General features: G+C 47.2%; 2 protein-coding genes across 2 annotated transcripts; both read left to right on the top strand.

Moving 5' to 3' along the window:
• The first annotated feature begins 2,609 nt into the window (after positions 1-2,609).
• IL36RN (interleukin 36 receptor antagonist) lies at positions 2,610-5,926 on the top strand. The gene is made up of 5 exons (XM_004686098.1): positions 2,610-2,649; positions 2,815-2,869; positions 4,500-4,585; positions 5,382-5,509; positions 5,671-5,926. The coding sequence occupies exons 2-5, from the start codon at positions 2,841-2,843 to the stop codon at positions 5,893-5,895; spliced, it is 468 nt and encodes a 155-aa protein (XP_004686155.1). The 5' UTR covers positions 2,610-2,649; positions 2,815-2,840; the 3' UTR covers positions 5,896-5,926.
• A 4,503-nt stretch (positions 5,927-10,429) lies between these two features.
• On the top strand, positions 10,430-18,774 carry IL1F10 (interleukin 1 family, member 10 (theta)). Its single transcript, XM_004686097.2, has 5 exons — positions 10,430-10,447; positions 14,682-14,745; positions 16,410-16,495; positions 16,879-17,006; positions 18,121-18,774. The coding sequence occupies exons 2-5, from the start codon at positions 14,714-14,716 to the stop codon at positions 18,331-18,333; spliced, it is 459 nt and encodes a 152-aa protein (XP_004686154.1). The 5' UTR covers positions 10,430-10,447; positions 14,682-14,713; the 3' UTR covers positions 18,334-18,774.
• The last annotated feature ends 331 nt before the right edge of the window (positions 18,775-19,105 follow it).

The following is a 19,105-nucleotide window of genomic DNA, read 5'->3' as shown; positions in this document are numbered from 1 at the left end:
GGGGGGGGGGGAGATCTCAGAAAGATCCAAGAGCAAACTTCAATGGCTTTTATGCTCTAACCTCAGCAGTGACCCAGTGTCGCTTCCACCACGTGGAATGTCCACTATAAGCAAGTCTCAAGTCCCAGCCCACATTCAAATGAAGGAGAATTGGGCCCCACCTCTTACAGGAGAGACTATCAAAGAATTTATGGACACATTTTAAAGCTACCACCACCAGTTTGGAGCAAGAGACGTGGTCCTTGGGGTAATCTTTAACAAGTCCACAATGGGGCTCTCATAGCGACACGCTGGAAACGTGCACAAGCGTTTAGCCCTGACTGTAAATGGAGGCGCCAGCAGGATGAGAAAGTGGCTTCAAAAGGTGAGTCAAGGAACAGAAGATTGTAGGACCAGTCAGGAAAGAAATGGGGGAATAAGTTAGCTAACAGAACCTGAAACACACACACACACCACTTAGTGAATTATAAGGTGATAAAACTCTATCCTTTGGGGCTATCTTTTCTGTCAGGCAGAAAAAAATTGTGATTTATCAATTTTCTCTAAGCATACATCTGACTTCATGGAGCCTGGGGTCTAATCCATAGTAGCAGTAAACCAAACAGAGGTCTATGCTGCTTGGAGAGCTGAGAAATGCTGGGGGCCTGTTTCACCATGTCCTCTGTGATCTTGAAAGCAGAAGCAGTCAGCATTTTGTCTCGTTGGCAAGTCTGGAGAACTTTTCCTTTCCTCCCTCCCTCCCTCCTCTCTCCCTCCCTTCCTCTCTGGCTCCCTCCCTCCCGTCTTTCTTTTTCTCCCCCAACTATTGTTTCCTTTTATTTTTCCTCATCACCATCCCAGTGTCCCCTTCTCATTAACCTCCTAACCTCAGAGCCCCCAAGATGTCCAGTAGTTTTTGAATGTTTTATACTACTTTGTGGAGAGTTTTTCTTGATAGGGTTATGTTTTCTTTTCTCCCTTTCACCTTAGCTCATTCATGTGTTCCCTCCACCCACACTAGTCCCCACGGAAGCACATTGCAGAGTAGATGAAGCCAGCAGATATCCTACCTCCCGCCACCTCTAGGGGGCGGGCCTGGCCTGGCGCAGGAGTGTTTGCCCAGGTAGCAGTACAGTTTATTTATTTATTTATTTATTTTTTTTTTTTTTTTAAAGATTTATTTATTTATTCATACAGAACTGGGGTACAGGCCAGAGGCTCAGGGACGGTGAGAGGCTTCACCAGAGACAGAGTGGGGAGCAGAACAGGCAGATTGACGAAGTACACTGCTGAGGGGAGCAGCGGGCGGTCAGGAGAGGTCTGGCTCGCCATGTGGTCTCCTCCGGGGCAGGCGGCAGGCGGGAATCGAACTCATGCGGAAGTGGCTTAAGCTTCTTTTGCAGTGCTTTAACCCGCTGTGCCATCAGGGAGGGCCATAGTTTATTTATTTTTTAAAAGTTTTTCATCAATTTTGCATTATGGACATTATGTGAGTGATGGGTTGTTTTCTCTCCGACGAACGACTTGATATTTCATTTACTCTCAAGCATTTTAAGAACTTTTTAGCTCATGAACCTGTACACAATATTTTACATTTATGCCTTGGCAGTGAATCGCTATCAATGGTATGTAATTAAATTCTTTGTGAGGTACTGACACTTACTTTTAATTTAGATTCGTCACAGAGAGTGTGTGAAGGTATTAAAACTGCATGGATTGTTTCACGATCACATATTAATTTACCAATTAAGTTCTGAGGATAGATCAGTCATAGATGGCCTGAGCTAGATTTTTATTTCCTAGGGAAATAATCAGACACATGAACAAAGATGTTGATATACAGATATTTTCACAACTTGATTTCCCATCACAGATAATAATACTAGAAAACATCAATAATAATCAATTAAGTATATAATGCTGTATTTGGATCATGAAGTACTGTATAGCTATTTAATGTATGATACTGATGTTTGGCATGGAAAGATACTTTACTGTCTGTAAAATGCAGTTTGGAAAGTGTTTAGCTTCCATGTGGAGCTGTGGAAAACTGCTGATTGTAAGTGTATGGGTAAGGAGGAAGAATGTTCTCATTGGCTTTCTGATCACAGGTATTCTTTTTTGCTGATCTGGATTTTCAGGTTTTTCTACAATGAATACGGAGACCTGTACCTCTCCACCAGCCTAGAAAAGGTGGAAGGACTGCTGGAAGGAAGGAGGGAGGGAGGGGGAAGAAGGGATGAGGGAGAGAAAATGGGAGAGAAGAAGGCAGGCAGGGAGGAAGGGAATGAAGAAGGAAGACAGAGAAGAGAGGGAAGGAGATGGTTGTTCTCAAATCTGCTTCCCTTCAGCTGCTCCCTGTACTGTGCCCGGGTCTGGGTCAGGAAGTGCTCGGGCCCAGGGGCTGAGTACTCAAGTAGGGCTGGAAAGTCCCTGGAAGTTCTGGAATTGCTGGAAGGAGACTGTCACCAGAAGCTTCCCTCCCTGAGAGAGATAATGAGCAGCAGGTGTTTCTGGCGGCTTAGACGGTGCGCAATCTCTGGAAACCCTGCTCCTCCCCGGGTTGTGCAGTTTGAGGCCCCTCCCTAAGGCAACCCTTATTAAAAGAGCCAAGACATCTTCAGAGAAGCAGGCAGACAGCACAGCAGCCAGAGAAAGGAGAATCTTGAGGTGTCCTTTGGGAAGCTGGGTGTTGTCCTCCAGAGCCCAAACCTAGAACCCCCTGCTCTGGAGCAGCTGTTCACACACTGGGGGCCCCTCAGGAGGTGGCTTGCCCCTCAGGCCCCTGAAGCTCAGCCTCAGCCTCCACCTAAGATTTCTGTTCTTTCAAAATAGGAGAGTCTGCAGTCTGGGAGCTCACGATGGTCCTGAGCGGGGCGCTGTGCTTCAGGTGAGTGTCCTGAGCAGCCAGCTTCTGACTGGGCCAACTCCTCTCTGGGAGTGAGCTGGGGGCCTGCTATCCTGCCTTCAGGGTGGGAGGGGATGTGATGGCCAGGCTGGGGTGCAGACAGTGGGTCCTGGGAGGCCATGGGTAGCACCTCTTGCTTTCAGAGAAGTCCTTCCAAGCCCTCTTCAGAGGAGGGGGAGGCCTCCTCCTTGGGGCCCCCAGATGTGAAGGGGGATACCTGACTCTCCCCTGTAGCACTGCAGTCCTGTCTCCATAATAGAGTGGAAGTTGGGAGGCCAGACCTGGAGTCCCGCTGTCCCTGCCCGTCAGTGACCATCAGGTTCAGTCACTGGCCCCACTGCCTCCTGGCTGCCCTCTGGGGCAAAACAATGACAAAACTACTCAGTCGATCAGTCTGTCTGTCCACTGGCAGGGAATGAGCGGGGCACCCAGACGTTGTAACAGTGAAGGAGAACAGGCCCTGTTCTCACCTGCTCTTATAGTTTTCCCCAAAAGCCAATGTGACTTTTCCCAAAAAAATGTTCTGTGGAAGCCCAGTCACTCAAATTGCTTTGTACAATGGTGGGACTTGACCAAGTAGAGTAGAAAATACGGTTAACCCTTTAATGGCATGAATTTGAAGGGCAAAGGTGTGCTGAGCTTTCTTATAAACAGATGATGTTAACTTCAGTTTCGATAAATCCAGTAGAGTGATGTAAATGTATTTTGTCTTAATAACATTTTCTTTAGCCTATGTTAGTGTAAAGATACAGCATGGAAATACATATACAAGATCTTTAATTGACTGTTCACATTCTCAGTAAGGCTTCCTGTGAACAGCAGGCTCCTACTAGTTAAGTTTTATGGGAACCAAAAATTACATATGGATTTTTGACTGGGGGAGTCAGTACCCCCCAACCTCTGAGATGTTCAAGGGTCACCTGTACGTCTTTCTATGTTTCCTTATAAAAGAATCACAGTGCAACTCAGTATTATGTGTTTGATGAACACGGAAGCAATTTATACACAGATTATATTTTCCATTTGCTATCTGGAGAAACTCATTTGAGGATACATCTTTCACCCCATAGGATGTCAGAAAATCAACTGAAAGTAGAGACCAAAATACACTTTAAAAAAAATCAAATGAAAGAATTTTGAATTTAAAGAAATCCCTATAGGAACTATGTGGTGGCCAAATGAAGCAAATGTGCCTTGATGTTCAACAATAATAAAGAATTATGTTTAGTCTGCAACAGACCTGGCTGTCTGCGGAGTCAACAGTGAAGGTGGCAGTCAGACTGGGACCCAAGACCCTGATCTCTTTCCACTTCAGGAGGGTCCAAAAAGACCTTAGAACCCAGTTTCTTTTCTGACATAACACATGGAGGAGGCTGGTTAATGAAGAAGGATTGAGTGGGGCAGAGCAGCTCCCCCAAGCTCAGATGGAGGCTGGGAGCCATCTCATTGGTAGGGTGTGAGGAGTCTTAGGTGAAAAGTTTGTGCTGTTTTCTGGCACAGTGGGAGGAGACAGCTGGCGCCTGAGACTGGAGGACTCTCTAGAGCCAGGAGAAACTGCAGCACTCAGTGCTCCTCTAACAGCATGTTGTCATACTCCTTCCTGGTGTTTCAGAATGAAGGATGCTGCACTGAAGGTGCTGTACCTGCACGATAACCAGCTTCTAGCCGGAGGGCTGCAAGCGGGGAAGGTCATTAAAGGTTGGTGCCAAAATAAGGTCTGCATTCCTAGGTCTCCTTACTTCAAGAGGGGCCTGAGGGGGGCTTAAAACATTCATGCAAATTGGCACAGATCCCCTGCCACAGGGATGGGCCCTCAGAAAGCCTGGCTCTGAGCAGGGACAAATAAATTACTCCCCCTTTCTGCAAAGTGAGAGGTGTGCTCCAGTGCCACCTGCAGAGGGGGGAGGAGTCTTAGCTGAGCACTTTGTCACCTCCTCAGAGGTGATAGTCTATCTCCTCAGAGATAGACTCAGGTAAATCTTTCCTTCTCCTGTAGTCGGTGCAGGGGAGGAAACTGAGGAAGACTCTCAATGCCTTCCTTCCACATGGCAGTGGGTTCTACCCCTTGGTGCACAGTCCCTTCTACTTTCTGGGGTTTCCAATCACTCAGAGTGGGGACCCAGAGAGCAGGGACAGCATCTGCCTCAGGTTGCTCACTCTGCACCCCTGTCCCATGCCAGAACCTTCTCTCTGTAAGAGACACACCTGCCCACCAGGGACATCTTTCCCCAGAGCGGGGGTCGGGCAGATCCTTCTGTGTGGCTGTGTGCAAGTGTGTGTGTGCACGCTTGTTCTCTCATGCACACACACTTGTGTGTGCATACTTGTTCTCTCATGCACACACACTTGTGTGACAGCCCTTGATGAGAGCTGTTTGAGGATGCCCAGCCAGGGGGCAGTTTGTCTCACCCAGATCTTGCCCCCCAAAGTCCAGGACAGGGGGAAGAAGAGGGAAGGGCAGCCATGACCCCTGCCTCTGGCCTCCTTCCTCTAGGTGAGGAGATCAGTGTTGTCCCCAATCGGTTTCTGGATGCCAACCTCTCTCCAGTCATCCTGGGTGTCCAGGGAGGGAGCCAGTGCCTGTCGTGTGCGATGGAGCAGGAGCCCACTCTGAAACTGGAGGTGAGTGCTGGCGGGGCATCCTCACAGCCTGACAATGGACACTGACCCCTGGAAGCCTTGTGTCCTGTGTCCACGTGGGTCTCTGCTGACCGCAGTGCCCTCAGCCCAGGCTCCTTGCTGCCCCTTTCCTGCCTCTCACCTGTTGTGCCCTCTGCTCTCAGCCAGTGAACATCATGGAGCTCTACCTTGGTGCCAAGGAATCCAAGAGCTTCACTTTCTACCGGCGGGACACCGGGCTCACCTCCAGCTTCGAGTCTGCTGCCTACCCGGGCTGGTTCCTTTGCACGGTGTCTGAGGCAGACCAACCGCTCAGACTCACCCAGCTCCCTGAGGATGCCGGCTGGGACGACCCCATCACGGACTTCTATTTCCAGCAGTGTGACTAGGGAGCGTGCGCCCCCAGAACTCCCTGCCCAGGGTCCCTGACTGTCACTCCCTGGGCACACAGCTGCTCTCCCTCTCTTCCCAGTTTGGGTGAATCCTTCTGAAATCTGAGGCTCAGTCCACAATTTCCATTGCTGTTTTATGGTGCTACTGATGTGGACCCTTGCTGCAAGCACTCCAGATAAACTGGGAGTCACATAAGATTGCTGAGGACTGGCGGTGAGGCAGAACATGGGAATCTTTCAAGGTGGCTTCCCCAGCATCCCTGAGCCCACAGGCCAGCTTGTCTCCAGTTGACCTATGAGGGCCACCAACCACTCACGGGAAGTTTTGTCATCCCTGCTGTGCACGAGAGGAGTGTGGTCACAGCTCTAGGGAGCCGAGCCCTTGTATTTAGTCACATTGCTGTCACAGGCTGCTTTTCTTACTTTCTTCTTCATGGCCATGTTAGAGAAGAGAGCTCCAGTTCAGAAGACACAGGATGGACAGGATATGCTAGGTATTTCGAGATCTGAGATACAATGAATCCAAGCCGTTCACCTCCACTCAGATGGAAAGCTGCTCATGATCTGTGTGAGAAAAGAGCAAGTTATAAAGCAGCATAGCTTGTAATTTCATTTTAATTTAAAAAATATTTATCTAAATAGTTCTGCCTAGGAAAAATTGTCTGATGTTTACTTCTACTATAGAAATGGCAAGGTGGTGGTGTTATAGGTCATTTTTCTTTTTGTGGTTTTCCTTTTTCTGTGTTCTCTAATTTTTCTACGTGAAGATGGATTGTAGAAATAAGATAAAATAACTTGGAGGTAGCAGAGTGGACATTGTTTATGATTGTTCTCAGCTTCCACTTTCCCAGAGTGAAATTTTATTGAATTGAATTCTGCTTGCTGGTTGGAGAAAGCAGAAGTCAGAAAACAGATCCCAGGAATCTGTGAAGGAGTGCATGAGTTAGCACAGTTGGAATCTCCTGTGGAAGCAACTTGCAGGAAAAACCCCTGTGCTCCACCCAGAGAGGTCAAAGCCTCCCCAAGATGGATGGTGTGCAATCCAGTCTCCAATATGGCTGCTATATTGGTTGAATAATGCCGCCCCCCCCACCCCAATTCATGTCCTTCTGGGAACCTAGGCTATGGCATCATTTGGAGATAAGGTCTTTGCAGAAGCAAATTTTCAGAAGAGGTCATGCTGGACTACTATGGACCCTGAGTCCAGTGTGACTGGTGTCCTGTGACTGTAAGAAGAGGACGCAGACACAGAGAGAAGAGGGGAAGAGGGTGAGTGTAAGGATGGAGCAGAGCCTGGAGTTGCGTGGCAATAAGACAAAGAATGATTGCAGCAACCAGCAGAAGCTACAAAGACACAGGGAAGACCTCCTCCCCAGCCCCTTTGGAGGGAGCATAACCTTGTCTCCTGAGCTTTTGAGAGAGCACATTTCTGCTGTTTTAAGCCACCAAGTATGTGGTGATTGATATGGCAACTATAAGAAAACAATGCAGGTGGCAACAACTCGACCCTCCCCCACAGCATAACACAAGTCTCTGTGACCCACAGATTGTGGCGTAAGTGTTATGCCACTTCAGAAGTCACCTTATAAAAGACATTCAGCTTCTATTTTGATCTCAGCTTGCCCGTACCTCTTTGTTCACTCTCTCTGCTTTGTTGTGAGCAGCTCAGTAGTGACGAAAAATGAACATTTTTTGCCAGCAAGCATGTGAGTATCTTGGGAAGCAGCTTCTCCAGGCCCAGTCAGGCTTCAGATGATGTGGGCTGGTCACAGCTCTACTGCAACCTAATGAGAGACTGACCAGCACCGCCTAGGGCTGTTGCCCCACAGGTTATTTGTTATGTTGCAATAGATAACTAACACACGAGTAAAGAGAAATAAATGCATTTATTTTATTATGATTACAATAATCCTCTGATATTTTTATTTTCCTTCCCCAAATGAACATCTGTCCTTTCATTTTTGCAAATATTCCATTTAAAGGGCATCAGACTAAATTTGTTGAATGTTTTTTTTTTCTTCCCACAAAGGCTAGATCCTTGCTGCCATTGCAGCTCCCCTCATTCATACCAGGGATTGTGACCCTAAGGTCTCTTAGCCCTGAGGGATGAGAAGAGAAGCCAGAGGAGGGGCCCAAATCTGAGCTCCATGTAGTCCACCTATATACCTCACCAGTCAGGCCAGCTTGGCAGGTCTACATCCTGCTGAGGGACAAACAAGAAGGTGTCCAGACCAGAAGGGGCTGCCCGTGGGCCTCGGCAGTTCCAGCCAGATGCAGCTGAAGCGCACAGACACCAGCATTTCTACCACAAGCCACTCTGTGGAGAAAACACGCTCCAGGCTCCAGGGTCCAGGCTAGTTCTATAGACACAGTTCGTATCACTTTGCCTTCTGATCCAGCCAAAGTCTCGTATTTCTCCCTTTGCTTGTCGAATTTTCATGCTTCTTCTTTGCCAAGATATCACCTCTTCCGAGAAGACTTTGCTGAGCTGAGGCCCTTGGTCACCTGTTTGACAGTGTCTGGCACATACTTACATGCTGTGGTAAATTGACTCATGTGCTGTGGTAAATTGCATTGTGGTAAATTGACTGGGGATTGAGTGTCCTAACCTCAAGGTGAGGGCTGCATCGGTTTGTTTCTAAGCACTGAGCATACTGTTTGGCAAATAATTGGAATCCAATGAGTGTAGAAATGGAAACTATTTCTTCACCCAGAATATTCTTTCTCCTCCACCCATTGAAATAGGCCCACCCTTTGGGAACATTTGAAATTCCACCCCATTCTTGAAGCAATAGCCAGCCTGCAGTTACTGTTTCATCAGTTGTGGGGAAATAGAGCTCAAAAAGGTTTTAGCAGAGGTGAGTTAACATTAATCAACAGAAAAGGGAGGAATACGAAATATTACCAGTAGGAAGGCGGTGGTTAGGGGTCCTGATGTCTTGACTGTTTAAGTGAGAAAGATCTCACAGTTTTATATGTCTGCTCTTTCAATATAATCCCTAGCCTGGGCCTGTTTCTAATGTAGGTACATCACTCACACTGTGGAATTGGTGCCTGTATTTAGAAATTGAGGGCTACTCAAGGAACTGAGGGTGGTTTTCCTGAAGAAATAGAGCCTCCTTCAAGCACTCCCTCACCTGCCTAGTAAAGAATACATAGTTTTGGGTGGTTCCAGAAAGTATAAACAGAACTGGTGAGTGGAAATTAAGTGTGACCACAAAATGGTAACCGCAAGAACCATAAACACTGTTAGGGTTTGTTCAAGGGTGGTGAGGTGTTTGAATCTGGAGACACTAAGGCAGAGCCTGACTATTTCTCAGGGATGCCATGGCACAGAATTCTCTCCATGGAGGAGCACATGCAGTCATGACTAAGGTCCTTTCAATTTTAGGGATTTATTCATTTTTTATTCAAGGAGATTCTTCACCTGCATTATCTCCAATATCCCCTTGGCCCACAAGTTAGAAAGTCTGGTTTTAATTATCTTGTCAAAAGTTTATTACTTAGCTCCCCAGCTGGCCTGTAAAGCTATTTAACAACAGGGATCATGGATTGTATGACCTTATCTCACCGCAGTGTGAATATTCAGCAAACCCCATGCACTGGCCTACTGTGGAAGGACAAGAGATGGATAGAATACGAAGAATGACCACTGGCCTTAAGTAACAGATCTATGGTCCTATCCCTGCCCATCTATTTTCACTTCTTAGCTGTTCATGAGTGGATGTCTTCTCTCACTTCCTCCCTAAGATTTCTGTGGAATTTTGCTAATAACCTGGGAGAGAATTAGGTGGGAGGGTGGATGGATGGATGGATGGACAGATGGACAGATGGAAGGGTGGATTGATGGACTAAATTTAAATAATGTTAAAAATTATTATAGGCTTGAGTATTTTTTAACCCTTTCTCTGCTCACATTAAGTCATGTACCCTATTAGTCCAGCAGACATGAGGTCTGCCCAGTCCCAGTATGGATCTAAGGCCATACTGCTGGTCAAGCTGATGGCAGCTAGCAGATCTGTTGAAAAGCAGAAACTTCCCTCTCAGCCTTCCAGACAGGGCTTTTGGTCCCTACTCTTACCTGCCTTGTTGCCTGCAGCCTGGCGTCAGACTTCAGCAGCTGTTCTGTCCTTAGACTCCCTCAGACACACTTGCTCTTGCCTCCTCCACCTCTCCAGGTGATGAGCCCCATGGTGCACCACGAGAAAGGTTAAGGTAATAGGAGGACATCTGCCCCCAGCTGTGTTTATCTGCCTGCCCAAACCACCATTAAAATGTCAATGATAGTAGCTATGGAAAGGGGCCCAGCGAGGCTTCTGCCAAGGCTTTATGGGTGATTCTGTCTCCCTTCAATAAACACTCATTAATGCCTCCGCCTTCTTATTATCCATACTGTGCTGAAAACATTGTGAAATCCCAAGGCTCTTCCCCATACTGGAGCCAATTACAAAGATTGCTGCAGGCCTGACCCACCCTGGCCAGATGATATAAACTCAGTGCAGATGCCCTGGAGAAATCATTTGGAGGTTCCAGTGCCCAGGATCTGCAGGTCAGTGGTGGGAAGGCAATATTCTCTCTCTTCTTCTTTTTCTTAATATCTCTGAGATTCCCTTTACTTAAATCTTCCTGGCAAGTTTTCTAGATAGAAGACAACCCCTCCACAAGATACAGTGGAATACTAGATACATCTAGTGGCACATAAATGAAATATGGAGAGAGTATAGGTGAAGTCCAGATTTTTAAATAGAATCAGATAATTTTTAAAAATTAATTTTTTAATTGAGGTAATATTGGCTTATTGTTGATATTTTGAAATTATAGGGACCCCCCTCAGGTATTGCACAGTAGTGCACCCACCACCAAATTACCCAAGTCCATCATATAGTCCATTATACTTCCTTCCCTCTTTGTTCTCACTCCTTCTCCCCTCTGCATGCTTCAATTCTATAGTCACCTTTTAAGGGTTAGTTTTTAAATCTCTGTTCATCTGATCCTTGGTTTGGTTTCTCTATATTCCATGTACAAGGGACACCATCTGGTATTTACCTTTTCCTTCTGATTTATTTCACTTAGCATGATCCCTCCCATATCCATCCATTTTGCCACAAATAGCATTAGTTTACCTTTTTGATTGCTGAGTAATGTTCCTTTGTGTATACATTTTCTCGATCCACTCTTTTATTTTTGGGTATGGACACGCAATAGATTTTAGAAAACAATTTCAGAGGAAGTCATGTAGGCCAGAAGTATTCAACAGTGTCTGCGGGTCCTTCAGAGATGCTCTGCTGCCTACTTCAGTGGTTAAGCAAATGCTTACACCACCCCTGGCTTTAGCAAAAGTGGATCCCTTTTATCCATTTTACTTTCATTAAGTTTCTGTGTAGAATTTCATTGTGAAACTTAGTTTTGAAAAGTAATGACATTGCCTAGCCTCTCATTTCTATGGCAAAGAATTGGAGGTCCGAGGCAAAGGGGAACTTTTCAAGATGGCAAATCAGACTGGTATTAGAGCCAGGTTTAGAACCCATTCTGGTCATGTGTTTCTCTTTCTGTAATCACCAGTGTGTGTTAGGGAGGTTGCAGCGAGCTACAGACTATGTTTCATGGCTTCCAGATCTTACTATGTCTTATGAGGGAGACAGACAAACATCTAAATATATCACAATAAACAATATGGAGAAATTTAATAGTTCAGAGTAGGGTTCCAGCAATAAGGGAAAGATTCATTAAACTCTGAGTCACTGAATCAGATAGCTTGATATGGAAAGAATTTTAATAACCACAGACTCTACATTTATGACTTTATAGATGCAGGATTGTCAGTTAAGTGATATGCTTTGTATGTCTGAGCAGTAACTGAGCTGATAATTACTTTGGCAGAACTAGATGCTCAACGTACAGCTAATGATACTATGTCCAGTGTTCTAGTGACTAAAAGGTCTGAATGGGCAGAGATGAGGGGATGGCTTTGAGGCAGGGAAGCCAAAGACACTCTGAATATGTCCAGTAAGAAGACACAATAGAAGGTATGTGCCCATGGAGAAGTATGATGTACTCGTCAAGTAAATGGGGCGCTGGCGGGGGGTGAAATGGGCAGCTGCTATATAGTGTAGAGCTGGACAGGGCTGTGGTAAAATAGTGCTAAGATTCTGTGAGTCCAGTTACTGCACATAATTTGAACTGGATTCAAGGAGATAAAACCAGAAATTCTAGTCCTACTAAGAAAACAAAGTAATATTTTAAAAGAATAATTTATTGGTACTTATTGATAAATCTGACAGAAAAGATGGGAGGGATTGTCACCATCTCCCAGGCTTTGAATATCACTGAGTAAAAGAAGATTATGGCAGTGAGAGAAACGAAATTAGGAGGAATGAATGTGTTGGGGGTGGAGAAGTTCAGTTTAACCTGAGACATAGTTGACCTGGTGTGACGGCAGGATATTCAAGTGGGTTGTCTTGTGGACTACTAGAGATGAAGTAGCATGGTTAGTCTGGGCTTGGGAGACTGAGATGTCACTGCTGGTGTAGAAATGAATAAATTGAAACTCCAAGGGTATATAAGAGAAGTACTTAGGACTTTGACTTGTGACTCCAATCTCACAGACAGTCTGCCCAAATAAAAATGAAAGGAGAGCTACAACATACCTAGAAGAGAGAATAGAGAGATGTGAAGGGGATCAATATCAAGGATTCTGAGGAGGCAGTCAAATATCAGAGAAAATAGAAAAGAGTTATTGGATTTGGCTCTCGAGTAGTTAAAAGTGGTCTCAGAGTAAACAGATTCCATGTTGGTAGGTCAGTAAAGGAGAACAAGGAGAGGGTAAGATGGGTGTGTCCTGGGCTATCTGGAGGTATAGACTGATCCAGGTGATCCAGTGTTTCAGGAGGGGGATAGGCCAAGATGCAGTGATAGGACAGTTCCCTGACAATAGGACAGCAAAACTTTGGAGACGGAATAGGTGGCTCTTGGGAAGGAGCCTGGACAGACACTTAGCCGCAGGGCTGAAGGCTCACCTACTCATGCTGTCATGATCTAGCCAGAGTCCAGAAGGGGAGTGCTTACCATGGGTGTCTCCTGAGATGCTGGGATTTGGGCTGGAATGGAACTGGAGGCCATGGGGATGCCTTGGGGCCCATCTAGCCTGGGCCATCACTGAATTTCTGCTTTGGGCTAACACTGACCAAGAGCAGGAGCCATCATCTGTCAGCCTGGCCAGCTTCACCAGGGCCCTCTGCTGTCTGCCCCAAAAACACCTTCACATAGCTACTGGGATGCCCATATTCAAAGGAGGCCTGGTAGTTTGGCAGTGAGAAAGCACAGCACAGTGGGCTTGCACTGAGCCATGTGTCTGTCAGTCTATCTAGCCCTTTGCTTCTCAAAAGGTGGTCCAGGGACTAGCAGCTTTAACTTTACTTGGTTGCATATTTGAAATGCAGTCTCCAAACCCAGCTCAGATGGAAGGAACAAGAATCTGCATTTTAGTAGGCGCTGAAGGTGATTTATGTGTTCATTAGAGAGTGGGAAGAACTGAGCTCTCTGCCAGCTTCCAAGCCCGGTGGTCACTGACTTACTTCAAGTCCTGCAGAGTTAGAAACTCCAGCCCAGGAAACTACCTATAAAGAGTCTCCCATGTGAATTATGGGCAGGCACATTTCGGTGCCAATGACTTCAACTAAACGTGTCATTAAAAAAAAGTGAAAACTTCACACTACAGAGGAAATTTATGGCAGTGTAAGAAAAATGTAAGCGCTGTCACCAAAACATCCCTTGAAATCTGTCAGCCACCAGTTGGTGCTGTGACACTGCTGGCCCTCTTTCCTCCCCTGGATGTGTGGCCCTGGTAGATGCGCATTTAAATGGAGCCATAATGGGCGCATTATATATGACCTGCATTTTAAAATTTAATTTATTTTGAAGACTTTTATGCCATAAAACATTCCTCTACTACACCATCTCTATGTGTACATCTTGTCTTACTTATAATATTTAAATTTGTCTTATTTTTCTAACCAGCTGCTTATTAGTGGGCATCTAGGTTATTTCCAACTTCTCACTATCATAAATATGGCTCACTGCACATCGTTATAACTGCACATTTGGGAACTCCAGCATTGCCCTTGATTATTCCTATGAAATGCATGGAGTACTTGAAATCTTTGATTTGTGTCTCCAGCATCCCTCCAGAATTCACACTCCAGTTATGCTTCGTGCTCACCAGCATTTAAAGTCTCACCACAAAGCCCAGGGATAGGAAATGACCTTTCCACAGTGACCGAATGGCTGAGTCAGTGCTAAAAGCCACCTCGCCATCCTCACCCACTTCCCCCAAATGTCTGTCAGTCTTGGCAAAGTGATACAGACCCTAAGAATGATGCTTTCTTCCTTCAGGGGACCTTCTGAGTCCTAACACCCTGAGTGTGGTGATTCCGGAAGTGGGATGGGTTTTGAGCCAGCTCATCTTCAAACTGTAAGGCTGGTGCACACCTCACTCCAGTTTCAGCCCTGGGAAGTCCTCAGCTGGACGATTTGGGGGAACCTGTTCTCAGGTTTTCCAGGGCTCGTGCCAGTATGCAGGTCACAGCCTCACACCCCTGTCAGACTTGCTCCCAGGTGGCCCCAAATGAGGGAGAAGCTGAGCTTGCTGGACTAGGGGAGGTTAGTTACGGATAAGCTCCTACCTGGACCTTTCCACCCTGTGATTGAGTGATTGGGGCCTGAGGCCTCTGCCTTCCTGCTCCACCCACCACCTTCATTAATATCCCTCCTCTCCTTCCCCTCAGCAAGGACCGTTCAATCGCTCCCAACTGTAGGAATGTGCTCCCTCCCTATGGCAAGATACTACATGTAAGTTTTTGGACCCCTCCCTTTCCTAACTAGTGGGCCTGGGGATGACTTGGGAAAAAGGAAAGAAGCTGAGTCAGAGGGATGAGGCTCATTCTCATCTTGGAAATCTCTAGTGCCCCATCATTAAGCTTAATCATCATCAGGATAGCGATGTGAGCAGCTGCAAGAAGCCAGGCATAGACTGCCCGGCCTTCACCCTGGGAAATGCACCAGGGGTGCATTAACTAAGCCCGTTTTCTAGATATGGAACTGAGGTCAAAGAGGTTGAATAAAAGACCTGATGTCATACAGAGCCTGCACTCAGACTCCACGTTCCCCACACTGACCCATCTTCTACTCTAATCTCAGACAGTTTTGAGTCTCCGTGACCTCCGTGGCCTGTGCTCCCAGTCTAAGATTCCAACTCTTGCATCTGACCTCATTTGGCATTTAAGTCTCTACTTACCACTTTATTGTCAGTGATTGTTGCTATAAATGACCTTGAGCCCTTGGAGGAATGAGATGAAGCTGGGATGCATGTCCTCTGTTGCTTCTGGGTCTGTCTTGTCCTGGATGCAGGGGCCAGGTGGGCCTCCAGGAGCTTAAGGTGACTGGGAAGGCGGGACCAGGAGCCCCAGGCACACACCTGCAAAACAGATGGCAGCACTTCGGGGGCTCTAGCTTGGGCCTCAGCTCCCAAAAGAATGTTGCTGGCACATGCATTCTTGCCAGGTTCTGGGCATCCAGGTTCAAGGGTCAATGGTGGTTAGCAACCCCACGCACTTCAGAGCTTCACTTTTATTGGACAGGAGAACCTGTGTTAACATATACATTCACTAGCTAAAGGTATTATCACCAGTTATTAAAAGAGAAGAACCTCCTGGAGGTGGCTTTGGCTCAGAGGTGGCCGGGACGCTACAGGCTCTGAGAATGGCTGACGGGCATCTTTGGAACCAGCCAGGCGACTGAGTTAATCACCTCATGACTTTGATCTTGCACACGTGCTCACCACGGCCTCTTCCCTGCACAGGTGTTTAGCCTTAATGCTCATTAAAACATTAAAGTCACAGCCAACCCCAAATGACTGTCATCGGGGCTCTGCTGACCTTGTAAATCTGGCAGCCAGAACATGGCTCACCGTGCCAGGGCACCTTTCGCCTGCAGCGGTGTGGCCACAGCGGCACACTTACATCACATAGCATGCTTTTCTTCTTATCAACAGCCTTTAGAATATCTGAAAACAAGACACTCTTATTATACACCCCATTAATCCTTTGGCCGAAGAGAATAAGCTTCTATGAAAAATTGGGGCAATCCCAGCAAATCGGGGTAAAGCTGACTATATCCCAGAGACAACTGACTCCTATGAGGAAGTTTCCCAGCAAGGGCAGGGTTAAGGGTTCACAAAGTCAGGAAAATCCTTTTTACCCTTCTGTGGCAAGGTGCTGGGTCCCCCCTCTGCCCCGGGCCTGACAGATAAAGGGAGGTCTGCAGCCTCTGGAAACTGTGAGCCCCAGGAGACTACCATTGCCTTAAGACCGACCGCATCGTCACCTGCTTTTGGTAAAGAGTCTGACCTGTCAAAGAATGAACCCCCAAATACTTAGTGTGGCAATTCAGAGGATGGGGCTGGAAGACCTTGGGGACTCCGTGGTGCCTGAAGGGGGGCCGCCATTCTGTTCCAGAATTAAGGATGCAGACCAGAAGGCTCTGTACTTGAGAGATGGCCAGCTCCTGGTGGGCGATCCTGATGTAGACAACTGCTGTGCAGGTGAGCACCTTGGGACTTTCCCTTACTCCACCCACTGCGGGACTTCCGTTCTCCCTTCCCTTCTGCAGAGCACCTCTTTTAGTGAGGGGATCATGGCCTGAAGGGTCTTAGACCCCCTGAAGTCCTCATGTCATGCAGGTTCCAGAGTAGGTGTGTAGAGTCTATTCCTTCCTGTCTGAGACTTAGCTCACCCCAGAGCCTACATCCTGGGGTCCCCTCATCTCCTGACTGACTCTATTCTCTTTCCTCCCAGAGAAGATCTGCATCCTTCCCAACAGAGGCCTGGACCGCACCAAGCTCCCCATCTGAGACTTAGCTCACCCCGGAGCCTGCATCCTGGGGTCCCCTCATCTCCTGACTGACTCTCTTCTCTTTCCTCCCAGAGAAGATCTGCATCCTTCCCAACAGAGGCCTGGACCGCACCAAGCTCCCCATCTTTCTGGGGATCCAGGGGGGCAGTCGCTGCCTGGCATGTGTGGAGACAGAGAAGGGGCCTTCCTTGCAGCTGGAGGTGAGAGACCATGCCCCGTTTTAGGGGACCCCGCGACCTGGCCTAGCTTCCCGAATTCCCCCCTAGCTTACCTGAATTCTTAGCCAGCTCCATGTGTCCCTCTCTAGTAGATTCCCACTTCCTCCCTCTGCAACTGTTACAGGACAGGGAGAGGGACACCCCTGAACCCCAAACCTGCCTGCTCTAAATAGGTTCTGCCATCCACCGCATCAAGACAAAATATAAGATCTGTAATGGAAAGGAACTTTAATACAATCCGTGTGCAATACAGAAAAGACAAAGTTTATTGTTTCTAAATCAAATACCCAAAGTTACCCATCCCCTCGTGGGTAAAAATCTTCAGGCCCAAAGCAAGGCCTGAAAACCCGCCACAAGTCTTAAGCACCTTCCGGCAGGGACCAGTGGAAAAGGGTCAGACATGACCAGACAAGTCTGGGAGGAAAAGAACAAAATCAAAATCAAGGTAAATACTGCCATAGTCAACCTCCCCATGGATCTGGAGGGGAGATTGAAGAGGAAGGAAACAGGATAGGGAGCCAGAAGGTGACCTGAGAGATGCACATGGAGCAGAGAGATATGTGAAGAAGCTTTCTCTTGTTTTTTGGCCCTAGACTGATTGAAACAGATGTGGGTGAGCGACCTGTGGGGAGGTTGACTGTGGCAGCGTTTACCTCCCAGATTTGTCTGGCCATGTCTGACCCTTTTCCATGGGTCCCTGCCAGAAGGTGCTTTAGACTTGTGGTGGGCTTTCAGGCCTTGCTTTGGGCCAGTCCCTTTTGGGTAGATTTTTACCCACAAGGAGATGGGTAACTTTGGGTATTTGATTTAGAAATTATATACTTTGTCTTTTCTGTATTGCACATGGATTGTATTAAAGTCCCTTTCCATTAAAGGTCTTATATATTTTGTCTTGATGTGGCGGATGGCAGAACCTATTTAGAGCAGGCAGATTTGGAGTTCAGAGGTGACCCTCTCCCTGCTCTGTAACCAGAACTTTGGCCTCTGAAACTTACAGAAGGCAGTTCCCTAAGTCCCTCACTGGCCAAGCTCCAGAGGCTTCTAAGGCTGAAGTCTCAACCAGCCCCACCTGCAGCTGGCCATTTTGCCCCCACAGGATGTGAACATCGAGGACCTGTACAAGGGTGGTGAGCAGGCCACACGTTTCACCTTCTTCCAGAGGAGCCTGGGTCCAGCCTTCAGGCTGGAGGCCGCTGCTTGGCCTGGCTGGTTTCTCTGTGGCCCAGCTGAGCCCCAGCAGCCAGTGGGACTTGCCCAGGAGAGTGAGCCCTCAGCCCGAACTAAGTTCTACTTTGAACAGAGTCGCTAGGGAGCAATAGGCTGAGTTTCAGGCTGGTATCCAGAAACCAGACTTACCCTGCTCAAGGATTGTGGTAGACAGAATAATGACCCCTAAAGCTGTGTACATCCTAATCCCTAGAACCTATGAATATGTTAGCTTACATGGTGAAAGAAAGTTATAGAATGTGAGGGAGTTAAGGATCTTGGGATGGCGACTATCCTGGGCGAGTCCAGGAGTCCTCACGAGAGGGCGGCCTGGGTTAGAGAGAGACCACAAGATGCAAGGGTCTAATTTTGAAGAGGGAGGGAGGGGTGTGAGAGCTGAAGAATGAAGATGGTTTCTAGAAGCTGGAGGCGGCAAGGAACAGATTCTCCCTACAAAGAGGCCCACTGACACCTTGGGCTAAGTCTGGTGAAGCCCCTTTCAGAATTCTGAGCCCAGAACTGTAAAATAATAAATTTGTGTTATTTTAAGTCACCAAATTTGTGGTCGTTTGTTGCAGCAGCAACAGGAAATGAATCCAGAGCCTTAAGTTCTTGAGTGCAGTGTCTCCTGTCAGGGGTCTGGGAGTTTAGTGAGCCCTGGGAGGGCTGGTCAGACCCCTCCTGTTCACATGCCCCAAGGCTTCTAGAAATACCCAAAAGGTTCCAGGCAGAAGCCAGCTCTTCCTCTGTCCATGGACAATGCTTTGGGCTGCTCTCAAGTTTTTTTTTTTTTTTTTTTTTTTTTTTTAAAGATTTATTTATTTGTTCATACAGAACTGGGGTACAGGCCAGAGGCTCAGGGGCGGTGAGAGGCT

The sequence above is a fragment of the Condylura cristata genome, unplaced genomic scaffold, assembly GCF_000260355.1.
Source record: "Condylura cristata isolate star-nosed mole 26May11 unplaced genomic scaffold, ConCri1.0 scaffold00020, whole genome shotgun sequence".
Classification (NCBI taxonomy): Eukaryota; Metazoa; Chordata; class Mammalia; order Eulipotyphla; family Talpidae; genus Condylura; species Condylura cristata.
This window is presented reverse-complemented; position numbering and strand designations above follow the sequence as displayed.